Source organism: Melanotaenia boesemani, chromosome 21 (assembly GCF_017639745.1).
Source record: "Melanotaenia boesemani isolate fMelBoe1 chromosome 21, fMelBoe1.pri, whole genome shotgun sequence".
NCBI classification, from domain to species: domain Eukaryota; kingdom Metazoa; phylum Chordata; class Actinopteri; order Atheriniformes; family Melanotaeniidae; genus Melanotaenia; species Melanotaenia boesemani.
The window spans coordinates 21,136,951-21,153,531 of record NC_055702.1 but is presented as its reverse complement, the minus strand read 5'-3'; the positions used below and the strand labels follow the sequence as shown (position 1 = coordinate 21,153,531).

Sequence of the window (16,581 nt, the reverse complement as noted above, 5' to 3'; positions counted from 1 at the left end):
CTACAGCAACTCAGCAACCTGCAGCAACTCAGCAACCTGTAGCAACTCAGCAGCCTGCAGCAACCCAGCAACCTGCAGCAAATCAACAACCTGCAGCAACTTAGCAACCTGCACCAACTCAACAACCTGCAGCAACTCAGCAGCCTGTAACAACTTAGCAACCTGTAGCAACTTAGCAACCTGTAGCAACTCAGCAGCCTGTAGCAACCCAGCAACCTGCAGCAAATCAACAACCTGCAGCAACCCACAGCAACCTGCATCAACTTAGCAACCTGCACCAACTCAGCAACCTGCAGCAACTCAGCAACCTGTAGCAACTCAGCAACCCACAGCAACTCAGCAACCTGTAGCAATTCAGCAACCTGCAGCAACTCAGCAACCTGCACCAACTCAGCAACCTGCAGCAACTCAGCAACCTGCAGCAACTCAGCAACCTGTAGCAACCGAGCAACCTGCAGCAAATCAGCAATGTGTAGCAACTCAGCAATCTGCAGCAACTTTGTAACGCATCACTCCCAACACTGCCTGTAGCATGGAATGCAGCAGGATGTATCTGTTTGGTAAACACTCTGCTTGCCAGCTATAGTCTGATCTAACATTGTTTACCAGGTGTACATGTGGGAAATGTACCATAATGCTAACAGAGGTGGAAAACGTCTGCTGCCAAGAAATAGATAAAGTAATGATGCTAACACTTAGTTAGCTGTATTTCTTACCACTTCGTGTACATCTGTGGTTTCACATGGCTAATCAGCTGGATGTTTTTAGCCTGGTTGTTACGTTTGTAGTATTTCTATCTAAAATGTTGATTGCCAGCTTTCTGGTCATCATTACATGAGTTTGACCATTGTGCACACACAAACTATCAAAACAAAACAGACATCTTTTTTGGTTTTACTTACAGCTTGTGGCTCAGGATTGGAAACACAGACCACGATTGCAGGAAAAGACCCTCCTTTCAGCCCGACCCTTATTCATCCAGCAGTCTTCGATGAAGCGTCAGTCACAAATACAAACGTTGGTGCAACTCTGTGGCTGGGTCCCAAAAGCAAACTCCATCCATTGCTCTGTATCTGTTGTTTTCTTCGGGAAATTTAACAAATGTAGCTTTCCCTCACAGCTGAAGAAGCATTTCTTGTGTGACATATTGACGCTGAAAATGTTGCAGTGTCCACCACAGTATCTTACACTGAGCAGTGTGGGTGAGGGTGCCTTTCTTCTTGTCAACATGCGCAATCTGGAGAAGATAACCAATAACTCTTCGAAATATGAAGGTAGAAAAAAAAACTCTCTAAACTCACTTTCTTACTATTGCAATAACACATGGGTGTTTGAAGCACTGATGGGATCCCCATGACATTATGAGCTGAAATTGTTGTATAACCTAGTTCTGTGTGCAGTGCATCCGTACCTATAAACCTGTCTATAGCAGATAAAAGCATCTGGACATGATGTTTTTAAGACAACAACAAACACCTCTGAAAGATGCATCTGGACTTTCATTTTATCCGTCTATCTTAAATAGTTTCCATGTAAGGACGGCTGTCAGGAAACCATTTTTATAACTTTTATGATTAGAGTTGCCTGTCATAGTTCTGTTGTACTTGTGTAACGACAATAAAGTTGATTGAAAACCAAAGTAAAAACAGAAACCCCAAGGCTGCATAAATTTATTGCTGCTCCATGTTTACTTGCGGTGAATGAGCCAGTTTAAGGTCTGGCCAATCAATGAGCCAGATTTTCTTCTATTTTCTTGTTGGTCAGCAGTTTACTAAACCACAAGTCAATGCACCCATTTCCTGTTTTCCTGTAAATACTTATGCACAGCATTCCATTGACACATTTTCAGTATCATGAATTCACACTCAATCGTCTTTTGACTCGCTCACACACTCAGACCAGCATTCATGACTGGCATTCACATTCAGACTACTGATGTCAGTTTTGCTGCTTTAAAGCCCGCATGCAGGTAACTGGATACTGCTGGATGAAGCTCAGACTGTAGATCAATGTTTTGGTGATTTTCTTACTCCACACCATATAATCTGTATCATCTGCATTAGGAGTCTGAGCCCTTTGCCAGGTTTGTGAGACTGTCTTTCCATCCTGGAGATGGATCAAGAAGAACCAATGAAAATCTTCTCTAATATCCTGGTGACCCCGTAAGCAAACATGGAATAATACCTAGCAGATGTAGTCATTTCGAAGCCTTACTGTTTGGTACTGTTTCCTATTAGAAATGACTGACTTAAAAATACACTTTAATGCTCATTTATTAAACTGAACCTTTAATTTATAAACAAGTAACCTATTGCTTAATAAAAAAAAATGTTGTCTGCTGTAATCAATAAATTTAAATTTTTTGTCATATTTAATAAAAATTTAAAGAATTAAAAACATTTTATGTGTTATGTCCATACATTTTCATTTACTTTTTTAGGCTCAAATTAGATATAAATGTAACATATGGGTATGATGGATGGGATGCAGGAGTGTGTTCAGCACTGCATGCATAATAATATGATAAACCGTAGATATATGCAGTTAAATACCACAGCTACACTTACCAGCCAGTTTACTTGGTCCACCTTGTTAGTGCCAGGTTTCCACCAAAACATTTCTTTGCCCATTTTCTGACATCGACAAGGCATTTTGCTCCAGGCAGCTGCTGCACACTGGATATTTTCTCTTTTTCAGACCATTCTCTGTAAACTCTAGAGATGGTTGCGTGTGAAAATCCCAGTAGATCAGCAGTTTCTAAAATATTCAGACCAGCCTGTCTGGCACCAACAACCATTCCTTGTTCAGCCACTTAAACCCCCCTTTTTCCACATTCTGATGCTCAGTTTGAACTTAAGCAAGTAAACTTGACCATGTCTTCATGCTTAAAAGCACTGAGCTGCTGCTATGTGATTGGCTGATTAGCTAATCGTGTTAACAAGCAGTTGAACAGGTGTACCTGAAGATAGTGTTGTTACCATTTTGAAACATCAATGCTATGCTTGCTAATGCATATAAAGTTGTTTATTACATAAAAACTGCAGCTTTGAAAAGTTGGACAGTATCCAAGTATTCCAATTAAATGTAAAACTTTAGGCAATGATGTTTCTAATAATTATATAAACTGATTGTAAATTAACATTTTTTTCAGAAATGGTTTTATTTTATTTTGTTTAAATGGACAGTCAAAGATTCAAATGACAAAACACATAATTTTCTCTTTATTTAATAAGACTACAGGGTTGAAAGACTTTTATTAAAGTCCATAGGCTGCTTGTTGAAAAACAGGTCTAAATAAGTACCCCTGCGAGGAAATGTGACCTGAGGGGTCCTTACCAAGATTATGGGTGTGAAAAGATTTGAGAAAGAGCAGACTGGGCTTTTCTTCTTCTTCTTTTGACACAAACTTTTAGAGAACAAAGCAGAGTTTGTGTAGAACTTTTTTACTGACTTTGCTGGTAAAGGAAAAAATGTTTCTCTGATGTAAAAACATTAAGGAAGGAATGGCCAGCCGAGCTGACAAAGAGCAGGAAAAAAAAAAAAAAAACAAACAAAACGGTGTACCGAATCTTAATTTGGTCAATCCCTCCCAACATTTGCATTGACTCCTGAAGGTTATAGATCTCTTTGTAAAGAAAACATCTATGGTTGTCAAACTGTTGCCAGACCAGAAGCACTTAAGAGGCCTCTGCAGACAGTCTCCACTATCTGTAAATCAAAAGTGTCCCAGATTTCCACAGCACTGCTCTGGTGTTTGGTAAAAAGCTGCAAAGGGTCCCAAAAAAACTCTGAGAGGAGCAACTGCTGTACAAAGATTCACTGTGGGATCTTGTTACAAGAGACAAGACATGAAGGGAGATAAATGCAGGCACACAAAAACCCAGAGACAAAATCACTCACAGTGACAGCAGATCATTTAATTGAGAAAAGTATGCAACATTGATAAAAGCTTAAATACAGTTTGTGTAAATAAGTTAAATGTAGGATTCCCACACACAGACTTTAACCCTCCTCCCACTCGTGTCCGCCGATGTGTGTGTTCCAAAATAACAACGCTGACTGAGGTCTGCGCCTGCTGTCCTCCACAGCTGGAAGTGTGATTTACTGGGCGTCAATCTAGACAACACAAGCCAACCCCGTCCGTCCTCCATCCTGCAAAGGAAATGACATTTCCCACTTCCTCACCAGAACCAGAGGTGGTGTGTGTGTTCTCGCACATGCTCACCTGTTTCCATCTGTATGTGTGTAAGTATGCACGTGCACGGAAGTCAGCCAAATGTGTTTTCACTGTGTGAGAGGAGAATGGGGGGGAGGGGCAGAGGGAGGTTCTGAGTAGAAACAGAGCCTCCAATGTTTCATATTACACTCCTCAAGTGAAGAGGGAAAAAATAAGGAGGAGGAAACCTGGAGACACTTTTCTTCAGGCGCAGTTAACTGGGAGTTTATGGAGGCTGCAGCCGTGGAAAATGAAGATCTCTCTGGTGTTCGCTCTCCTGACCCGAGCACTGTTTGGAGGTAGGAAAAGTTTATTTTGCTTCATGCTAAAGTGGATGCAGTAGACGCAAAAGAAAAAAAATTTCCAGAATTATTCCAAGAAACTTTGCAGAAAAACATCTGGAATCAGAGAAGCTGTTGGAATGGAAAACACTGCTGGAATAAATTAAGTTTGTTGTGTTTGCAGAGATTAGAGAAAATAACAAGCAGCAACGAGAGGGAATTCCAAAGTGAAAATTGTAGATTTTCCTATGAATGTTTTTTAAGTAGAACAGTAGCTGTAGTTTCAGCTCCTCATCAGAGATGCCCTGGCTCAGCAACCAGATCTGTGCTCACAGCATCTGACTTTTGTGCCTGCGTGTCACGGAAAGTGTGGATTGTAAAAGTTTCCTGATGTTGGAAAGCAGATGTGTTATAAATATTGTTATGCAGTTTGGTCTTTGCCTCATTGCTGCTCCCATGAACGCCATCACAGCTGGCAAAAACAACTCTGCCGTCAGTGAGAGGAAAGACGAGCAACAGTTTCACAACCAGTCCTGGACTTGTGTGATACAAGCTGTAATTTGTATTAGTAAAACTGACAAAGTGAAAGAGAATCATCTTTAAACAGCTAACCTACATTCATTATTATTATTTAAAAAGAAATCAGTGGAATAAAAAAAAAGCAACTCAAGCAGAAGTTCAAGATCTTATTTTAGGTTGCTGCTTTAGATTAAAAGCATCAGCACTTTTGGCTTCTTCATTTGGCTTCAACAGGAAATATGACCAAGATGATGTAGTTTTGTTTGACTTTGTACTAAATCTGTGCTTTAAGTGCCATCACAAGATCCCTGGTAGATTGGCTAATTCAAATGGTCAAATACTGTATCTTAGATTAGGCTCATTGAGATGATCAATTAGACAAATGAGAAAATTTATGTAAAAATACTAATTAAAATTTAATATTTATGCTAATTTAATTACTGTTTTTGTGCAAGTACACAAGGCAAAAGCAGCAATTGCTTAGGATCCAAACATATTAAGATGTTGATGCTACAGTTTATTCAGAAACAAACTGTATAGTAAGTTGTGGCTGTAATTTGTTTCTCCAGATATATGCTTGGCCATCAATGCCACCATCACACCCTTCCCGTTCACAGTTGCTCAAGAAGGTCAGAATATCACTCTCACCTGTGTCGTGTCGCAGCGACGCCGCAATGCAGCTTTGCCAGTTGTTAAATGGACCTTTCTACCAGCGGGCACAGATCGACCAGAGGACGAACTCCTCATCGCCCGTGTCAACATGAGGAAAGCTCGTTTCTATGGCAACTACACAAAGAGTTTCCCATGGCCTAAGATGAAGCTGACGGTGCTGAAGCAAGGAAAGATCTTCGAGCTGCTGATCTTGAACGTGTCCGAGGGGGACCAGGGGCTCTACATGTGTCGGGTGCAGGAATTTAAAAGACACCAGGAACGTTGGAAGTCCTCATCCAACTGCACTGCAGCTACTGAGCTCAGAGGTGAGGGCTTGATGCACTGTCTTGGTCATTTCCTGTTGTCTGACACGTTTTGGTAACCCTACTTTAAATTAGCCGTTAAGCAGTTTTTCAGGTTTCACCTGACTTAGGAACTCATGACCACCCTCTCAGCTGTCTTAGTCCTAAAAATCCATGAAAATAATGGGGATGATGAGTTTTTCTGCCCACAGATGTTCATTTTATGCCTTCACATGGGAATTTAAACTGAAATGGGAGATGTTCATAGTCTTTAAGGCCTAAAGAGGACCACATAACTTTAAGCTGTGACAACTACTTGTCTCAGTAGAGCATTTATGTGTCTCCAGTAGCTGCACTTTCTAACCACAATGGGATGATGTAATTCATATGGCTTCAGAAGCTGCTGGGTTCAGTGAGCAAAAGTACTGTCCTGCTTTTCATTTGGGAAGGGAAATGTCATTGGTTAGGAACAAGCCTGGAGATAAAAGGATCTTGCATCTCAGTAAGCTGTGGTTTGAACTGAATAAATTATCCTGGAAAGAGACTAAAGTGTGTGAGGTTTTGTTGCCACTGCTGGCACAAGAAACATTCACACGATGGAAATGATGACAAATTCCCTGGTACAAGATACTGCAATGAAATCATAAAACTAGAAACACCTTTAATAACTTTCTAGTCCCCTGGTTTTCATTATGCAGTTTCTTAGTTCTAGGGATCTTAGGAAACTAAAGCAAGAGCAGGTTTTTCATGTAGCTTTTGTTGCTGGTAAAAGCTTTTCCATTAAAAAATTGATGAGCAGAATATGTGGGGATGACATCTTTAAATAAATTTAAACACATACAGAGGAGAATCATTGTCATCTATACCAAGTAAACAAGTCTTGAAGCAGCAGTTTTACACAAATACTTCCTTAGCTGCTCTGCGCAGCAGCTAGCATTAGCTAAAACATGAGTTAGCATCAACTAAAACATTAGTTTTTATTATTTTTATACTTTACTAACATCTTCGGTACACTGAAAAGTGTGAACATGTAACATGACATTTAAGCTTTTGAGAAAGCCCTGATGAAAACTTAATTGGGAATTGTAACCAATCAACCATAACTAGCTTATATGTCTACACATAAAAAAGTGTTTGGTGCAGGTTAGAGCACTTTCTGTTGTGTCTTTTTGTAACCTTTTTAAAACAAAAAACACTAGCAAAAGTGTAAGAAGCTATGTGTTTTTCACATTTCATGAGATTTAAAGGCAAATCCTTGCCTGTTGGTCCATTGTTGACGTAGTTTGGCCCAGACTTGTTTATTAACAACTCTCTTAAGGCATTTTTACAATATTTCACTGAATTGAGTTCTAAACTTTGGGCAGTTACAATGAATTTTTTTCAGCCATTCTGTTATAGACTCTGGTGTTGTTGTCCTGTTGCATGACTTTTCTGTTTGGCTGTTCTTTAGATAAAAGTTTAGACCCTTGAATATAGTGGTATGTCTAGTATTCTTGTTTTTTGTATAGCTGCTTGTTTCTGTTATTGCATCTGTACAGTCACTGGTTTCCCTGGACTGGTTTATCACTTGGATATTAATAAACCTGTTTTATATCTAATGTATACAGAAGAGTTCATGGTTAACCTAAATGACTACAAGGAGCACAGGCCCTGTGCAACTAAACCAAGCCCAAATCATCAACCCTCCATCACTATGCTTGGCTTTTGCTATGAGGTGTTTTTGTTGATATGCTTTGCTTAGTATTCAGTTAGCACTGTTTTTGTGTATTATGGCCTAACATCTTCCCAGTCCTCTTTTCTCTTGAAAAAATATTGTCCCAGAAGTCTTGTGGTGTCCCTAGCAACTTTGCTATCTTAAGCAAGGACAGATGCAGTAAATTAAAAAAAGTTGTGGTTGATCTGAGGTTGTACCTACTTAACTTTAAGACCTGCTTTGCCTTACATCAATCTGAAAATGCTTTCTCTTGAACGCCTTAATATTGCACTTTATTCTCCCAACTCGTCTCTCTATATTTTCCATGGACACGTTCCTACCGGCTGCCACTTTCGGGGTCTCGAGCCCAGCGGAGTATTGGTCAGAGCAGACATGTAGTCCCCACCAAGACCAGTTGACATTGGCCTCAACATGGAGTTTCCCTTCCTGAAAGTAGAACAACATCCAGAGAGACTCGACAGAATTGGAATAAGAGATAGTTGTACTTAGGAGGGTAAAACTGGTACGTTTGTCTGCAGTGACAGTCAAGTGGGCAGCTGCACTGTGTCTGGTTCTTAACACATTGTGGTTGAGGAAGTGGGAAGTTATTTTTGTCCAAGGAGCCAGTGGTTTTAGTGATAATAATAAAAAAGCTTACTGCATCATATTTTGGATGAATACTAAAATTAGGACATAAAGGTCAAAATAGTATATAATGAGATTTTAAAAAATCTCCACACTTTATTAAGAACTCAATAGGTTGAAAATACTGCCAAGATCTGGGTTGAATATAAAAAACAAGAATATTTGCTTTGATTTTTCAGTGCATGCCGAGTTGGGTGTCTGTACTGTTATGTTACATAAATACAAGTGAAATATGTGCGTTATTTCATACTTAGACCACTGTTTAAACCCCAAAACTCCAAATAAAAACATTTTAACATAGAAAACCAGGCAAAACACCATTCTAGAAAAGAATTAGTAGCTTTGGAGAACAAATAAAATGCACCAGAACTGTTTAGGCTAAATGTAAAGCTATAAACAAATGAAAATTGCTTAAAAAAAAAAAGAAAATAAATAAATCTTCTTCACATGCAAACACATGTGTTTGCATGTGAAGGAGGGGGAACATCAGGCGACCAGGTGTTTCTACAAACTGCCTCATTCACAAAACATCCATCACTCCTCTTACTACTACTGCTATAATAAACACTTCCAGGTGTATAGTGTGGACACAGCCTTCTTTTGGCATAAGCCAACTAATTTCTTAGGTATTCCTTAAACACATGTGGCCAAAACATATACAGCACATGCATGTGGCATGGCTTCAAGTATAGTAAGAGATTTTAAAATCCACATCTCTTTATGTTGTTATTCTCTAGGAAAGTGGAGGGACATGCAGTTTATAGTCCAACAAAATGACCTGTTTATGTCAGTAAATGCAACACAAACACACTTTATAAATGGACAAAAAAAGATGCTGACTCCTGAAAGAAACGATGCAGGAAGTTAGAGGGTGGATTATTAAAAGCTTTGTTAATGTGGCTGTGTACTTACATTCATCTGCAGCCATTTACAATACAGCAGATTAGAGCAGTGACTGATTCAGTCACAGAGGATCATTATTCTGTCCAGTCCATGTGTGTGCATTGATGTTTACAGGGTTGGGTTTGTTGGGACCAGAAATGAGCCACAAGTCTGAAACACTGTCTGTAACTGAATACAACTTTGTGCTTCTGACAGACAAAAAGGAGTTTGATGAATCCTTCCATGGTGGCCCGTGCCTCTGTCTAGCCATTTTTCCACAAGAGAATAAGAGACAGTTTCATGGCAAGCAGCAAAGCAGATTTATCAAATTTATAATTATTCTAGCATGTGCACTGACAGAGCTACACAGGACCTGAGGCAAAAACAACACATGAAAGTCAAAGATGTGATGACGATTTACAATGTTAGTAATTCAATATGAAGGGATGGTGGGGCTGTATTAAATCATCTGCTGTTTGAGACATCTGAAGAAATATTTCACACTGAATCTACAGAGATTCTGAGTATGTGTTCACCACGACATCTGCTGCTGTTTACTACAAATACTTTTGTCTTTCACCAACTTGGAGTGGTGGGTTTATCATTCCCCTGACAAGTGATGGCAAAGTAAAAAAGCAAGCTACAATTATGTTATAGTAAAATAAAATTAGCCTTTCACACAATCATAGAAAATTGTATAAAAGTCTAAATAGTGTTAGCCTTCAGCATTATTGCCTAAGTCACATTTCGGCCAAGTTGTGATACCTACCTAACTCTACTCTCCTAACACTGCTGATTCACTGTGCACCATTCCCTATAAAAACTTGACTTAGGAAAATACAGTATACTATTAGGCTACCAATAAGTAGATACTGGCATAGTGCAAACCATTTTTAGACATTAATAAATAAATAACTATATATATACTTTTTTCAGATGCTTGATGTTAAAATGTATGTGTTGAATTCAATATTACAGACAGATATTATACCCTCACCCTCCCAATTCCACTTGATCAATTATGAATCCACTAAAATGTATTTTAATCCAGATTTTACATTTTGAAGGTTTTGCCATTAAGAAAACTATGAGGATCTATAAATATGCTAACCTGGCTGCTACAAATTCTGCTTACCAACAGCAGCTAGCCTCTCTTGTAGCGTTGGCTGAAAAAAACTCTTACAGAATTGCACTGTTCTGAATTTGTTGAATCAAATACGGTAGGCAACCCCTCAATAAATGTCCCACTCCAGCAGTTACCCCTGAAGAATTTTCTGTTTTAATCCAAATAATATATTTTGAAGTTTATTTCCATTAAGAAAACTACGGATTCATGAATATTACTGGCACCTGCCCAAAACTTAGCTCCTAGCACTAACAAACACCTGCCCTTGGGCTTAGTACACACATAACGATTTTTTTATTGGTTCAAGACAACACACGTGAAGATAAAAAATCCGGCATTAAACAGTTTTGATCATTTTGTGCGTGGTGTGTGCCGATAATGTAATCACAAAACAACACACAGATAACGATGCTGTCCCGCAACTCATCTAAAATCTAGTCCTCCGAGCCGGACAAACGTCAAAATGTAGAAGAAGAACCATAGCAACAACCGGCAAAAAACAAAGAAGAAGAAACACGGTAACAATCCGAAAACACAACACACAGCAAGGAAGAGGACATATAGGATGAGGGAATGATGATGGTCTTGTGACTATTGTTAACAGAAAAAGCCAGAACTGAAGAAAATAACAGACTGGAGTCAGCATGAACATGAACTTTATTTACTTCCTTGTTCCCCAGCCAGCTCGCTCTCTGATTGGCTACATTCCGTAACACGTCACCATCCACACAGTGAGAATGCACGAGTTGTCGGCGTTCCTCATAAATCAGTTCTGAAATATTGAGCATGTTCAATATTCCCGATTGTCGGCTATGACCTGTTTCGGAGCGGATTATTGGGTCGTAACACACCACAGACCAAATGATGATTGGACCAGAAAACTCACGGTGATCGGACGTTTGCCGTCCGAGGTCAGGAAGACGCAAAATCAGGACAAAAACAGACCAAAAATCGTTATGTGTGTACCAGGCTTTACAGTATTGTACTGTTCTTAATGTGTTAAATTAAATATGCAATCCTTCACTTAAAGGCCTGCTCCAGGAATGACTACAACTGCGAGTGAATCTATGAATATGCTAATGCAGACCCTCTCCTCTTCTGTAGCTTTAGCTGGATTATTGTTTTTTTAGATTTTTACAATAGCTGTTCAGGCCTTTTCAATAAATAGTCAGGATTGTCCCTCCATCTTTAATGTGAAAAAAATATATGATTACGTCCATTTAAATACACTACCGTTCAAAAGTTTGGGGTCACTTTGCGATGGGATTCAATAGGGAAGTGACCCCAAACTTTTGAATGCTAGTGTACCTAATTTCCTTGAGACATCTCACTTATTTGTAACATGTCCCATAATATCTGAAATTCAGTGTACTGTGATTTTCAAAACATATGGTCAGATACAATATCTTGTTCAGATGCATTACAACAGAATAATAAACATCCATTTTATTATTAACAAGTCTGAACAGTCTTATTTTTGAGCTAATAAATTAACTTTTAAAACTTGATAATTCATAACGCTGATGGGAAGAGTAAATCTGAATATTTTTGATCCCACATTTAGACTGAGGTAAAATTACTTCTTGGTTTTAAAAACCACTGAACTTGCTCATCTATTTATGGGTACACAGAAATATTTCGACATTACAATCTAAAAGTAATTTGATCTTATCTTTAAAAATAATTACTGGCAATGTTTCCAGTGAGTATGAACTTTACATCGTAGGTTCTGTGGTTTCTCACATTTTGGAGAAACACACATTTTAAATAGTTTGTTTGACCTTCAGATTTTGTAGTTTGTGGATCGTGGGAGGCATGCTTGCTGGCATAGTTGCTGGTTTACAAGTCAGCCAGTCAGCCAGTGGGAAAGACTCCCGTAGGCGTGGAGGCGAGCCTGACCGTCGTCAGCTGCTGTTGGTTTTGGTATTTCAACATGTCCTAGTGGGTGTCACTTCATCAGCTTCATGCTACCAGTTTAACAAGAGTACAGCAGTGTTAAGACTCCTGTGGTCAGATAGGGTGGAGAAATTAGTGAGTGTGTGGGGTGACATCTCACATTTAGCATGGGAAACATGTTTTTTTTTACACTGGCAGTGCATAGCTGGGATTCTCAGTTACCAGAATTGAACTCCACACTAGTACTCATTTTTGATTTTTGAAGAATTATAATTGTACTGTATCATGGGATGTCAAGTAACCCATATATCAAGTTACTGTAATGACACAATAAAAGTTAAAGAAACCTTAACACTGGCTGTTGATCCATTCCAGCATTTCTAACAGGACATATCCTACCGGTAGACAGGTAAGAAAGGAGTATCAGCCAAGACATTGAGCTTTTTTTCCCATAAGTTTACTCACATTTGGATTCCATCACCAATACCGCTAAGATTATTCTATAATAAGCTCTAAGACAGCTTTACAAAAGATGATCATGAACTTCAAACGGTTGCTAAGGTCACACTGCAAAAAGAAATTGAAGTTTAAACTACTCAAAAAGAAGTCACAATAAACAATTTAAAGGTGCAACATTTTCATACATACCTACTCTCACTGTTATAAACACAAGAAAAATCTGCATCTCAGTTTGAGTTAATGAGATATTTATCTTTTTCACCCAGCAAAATGTAAGCCATGTAGACAGGGAATCAGAGACGCTATCTGTCAGGGAGTAAGCTGACCAATTCTTACTACAGTCAGCTTTATTTAAACTTCAGGCTGACATGTAATCAAGCAGCAGGGAAGCCACAGTGATGACTATGGACTTCACATGTTTCTCTTCTCTCCTTCTCTGTGTAGTGCATCTTCTACCGGCCACCAAGGCTAAAGAAAGCCTGTGGAGTTTGTTTGAAGGTAGGTTGTGATATTTTTAGTATATTTTTGTGCGTGCACATTTGTGGTAGACTTTACAAAAACAGCCTGACCCTAAGGATATAGTAGAGTGTCTTAAAATAACTCAGCAAATCCCACTTTTTTTTCTTTCAGCTTCTTGCACACAATAGAATAAATGTGGTAGTTGTGCTGTTGCATTAGTGTGTGTGTAAATATTTGTGTTTTTAGATGTGTACCTGTGTGCAGTGTTGATCTGCTCAGTGGGTCTGCTGTGCATGTGCATGTTCACCGTGACGGTAACCTGCCAGTTCATACAGAGGAAGCAGAGACTAAAAGGTCAGCAGAAACACTGACATTCTTACTTTAGCCTTTTCTGTGTTCACCAGTAATTTATACAAAATATGTTTTATCTCTGCAGATAATTACCACTTGGTCAAAAGTCCACAAAACAGGTATGATTTTTGAGCAGGACACTTTAATGCCTGAAAATCTTGTTGGCAGCTGCAATAAAAACACTCAAAGGCACTGAGTATCTGCTAATCTGCTTTCATTCCAGCTCAGGGGAGACAGTCACCAGTGTGGTCAGTGTTTCTCCTGCTCTACCAAAGAAGGAGAGGAGGTACAGAAAGAAAAGGAGTAGAGACTACCAGGAGGAGAAACCACCAGAGATACCAGCAAAAGGTTAACACAAGTTTATCATTTATTCACATATAATAAAAACATGTCTGAGGCTTTTTTTCTTAAATCTATCAATGGATCCTTCCATACATTTACATTTTGCTGAGTTTTCAATGGAAAACAAAAGCACAAATACTTGTATGGAAAATTCAAATAATTCTTACATCCCCCTCTGTTTTATTTCATTGGACACAATATTCAAGATTTCATATTTGCTCATTAACTTAATTTTGTTTGTTTACATTTATACACTTTTGCATCTCAGAGAGGCAACAAATTAAAAAATAAATTTTAAACATGGGCAATGTCAGGCTGAAAGGAGGTAGAAAAAAAGAAAGTAATGATAAAATTTCAAACAATTAATTTTAATGTGTTTGACAACATTGTTTCTCAACTAAAGATTGGTGGGGATTTATATTCTTCTTCCTCTACAGTGCAGAAAATTGTTAATCTGTTCAAGTAATGTATAGAATTTGTACATGTGATGCCTTCAACACCACATCTTTTCCGAGGACAACAACACAATGCAAAACCACATTAAAGAGATACTACAAAAGCAGAGCTGACCTGTCCTCAGTAGGAAATGTTGCCTCATTTTAGAATAAGTACTGCAATTAGAACCCTATAATGGTGCACACTTTAATCAGGAAGAATGAGAAAAGATTAAATTCTACGTATTGTGAGGACTAAAATTTCCTGTTCTAATTTTTGGAATGTGATGAAGATGAAGATGTGTGAATGTGCAGATCTTAAATCCGTAGATGGATGTATAATAAAAGTGGACAGACAAAACATGGCAAAAAAACACGTGACAAATTTTTAGGTTGTACTGTCTGCTATGCAATAAATTGCATTGGATTTTTTTCTTACACTTAAATTACAGCATAATCTGTGACACTCTAACATCAATCACAGTGCTGGATTTTAATATTAAAACCTGTGTGCAGCCTCAAATATTACCTGATAAACCCTCAGCGAGCTTTTATAAACACTGCGTGGACTTGTGTCAGTGAAGTTGATGGTTATAACAGAGAAATAAATTTATGTGATTGTATGTACAACTTGCAGCTTATTGTGTTTTATTCATGCAGCTCCCATTGGAGATAAAACACGCAAGCCCAAACTTTTAAAACCTCAGCCAAGGAAAGTAGTATTGGTGAGTACATCTGCCTAAATTTCACTGTGTACAACTTGTGTGAATATTTGTATACTGGTATTTCAGAATCATTCAACCATTTAGTGCAAAGCATGAGTCACAGTCTACCGTCACTCCTGTCCAGATGTAATGTAATGGAACCAACACATGACAGAAGATGGTCAGAAGTTTGGTATTTTAATGTCACAAAAATGCTGCACAGTTTTTAAATTCACAACTCCTGTTAGGTGGCATCCTAGCCTGCTCACATCTACCAAAACCAGAGAAATATGCAGACCATAAATCTCTTGCATCTTCAGCTCTGTAATTAACGTAATGAAGTTTTTCATAAACTTTTTTCTCAAGCTTCCTCGTCTCACCACTGACTCCATCTCCACAATCACAATGTTTTCTTTTTCCTTCCTCCCCACATCTCTAGCCGAGGATAGTGGAGGAGAATCTGACGTATGCAGAACTGGATCTGGTGAAGCCGATTCCAGAGACAAAGGCTTCACGTAGTGGGACTGTATATGCTCAGATACAGTTTGGAGAGCAGCAGCTATGAGAAAAACACATAGACCACTAATAACTGTGCCTTCTGTAAAAAGTTTTGTCTATTTATATTAAGTGTTGTACTGCTTTGTATCCAAATGGGTTGTGAAGGACAATGTGTATGTTCTTAGAAGTATTACACAATTGTATATGTGATTTTATATAAAGTATAGCTGCATTTTACTTAAAAAGGACACATTTTTATATTGGAGTATTGTTTAGTTTTTGTTCCCATGCTTGAATACTGTGTAGCCTAAACTGGAAAAACCCAACACATGAGTTTTGTGGAGATTTAAGACCTGATTTGTCCAGTTAGTGGCAGATCGATAGCAGGAACATCATCAGACACCATGGAGGCCATAGTCTTTCTGGGTACCCTGTTTGTTCTGCCTCTTTCTTCTTCCTTCAACCATCCATCCCTTGAACAAATTATCAGGCTTAAAAGACTTGAGGTTTTATGATTTTGCATCCTAACCAGGATAATCTGCATTTAACTGTTGTTTCTAGTAAGTTACTGTTTAAATGATCTATTTATGCTTAATCTAAGAAGGTCATCGATGGTCTATGAGCCTCTGGAAGCAGTGGTTGTTGGGGCCAGTTGAAATCCAGATAACATCCAGATTAATCCAGGTTATCTGCACAGACTCGATATCCTAACTTCTGGATAATGTTTCTACTCTCAAACTATAGGAGCAACCTCTAAAATATTTTCTCAGTCCATTTCTCCTCCTCATAAATAAATAATAAATATATCTACCCACTGCATATAAAAAAACAAAGAAAATAGCAAAAACAAATCCACATTTGTATTTTGGATTAGTATTAAAATACATATATTTTTATTATTATAGTGGCCCATAAAATCCACAACATAGTATGTGTGAATTTCGATTAAATAATAATGTATCGAAAGTATTAGAATTTGTTCAGGGTCTGATTTATTGGGGATCAGTTTTTGGTACAATACCAACTTAGAGTGAATGTGCATGTGGCATCACTGGGCCTTTGTCCGCCATCTTGGGAGAAGCCGGCTAACATTTACATCCACACTTCCAGGTTTGTCACTGGT

At 38.4% G+C, this 16,581-nt stretch overlaps 1 protein-coding gene across 1 annotated transcript; it reads left to right on the top strand.

The window, feature by feature from the left end:
- Positions 1-4,416: 4,416 nt before the first annotated feature.
- vstm4b (V-set and transmembrane domain containing 4b) lies at positions 4,417-16,209 on the top strand. Its single transcript, XM_041973106.1, has 8 exons — positions 4,417-4,515; positions 5,586-5,993; positions 13,115-13,168; positions 13,376-13,483; positions 13,566-13,599; positions 13,704-13,828; positions 14,917-14,981; positions 15,400-16,209. The coding sequence occupies exons 1-8, from the start codon at positions 4,467-4,469 to the stop codon at positions 15,523-15,525; spliced, it is 969 nt and encodes a 322-aa protein (XP_041829040.1). The 5' UTR covers positions 4,417-4,466; the 3' UTR covers positions 15,526-16,209.
- The last annotated feature ends 372 nt before the right edge of the window (positions 16,210-16,581 follow it).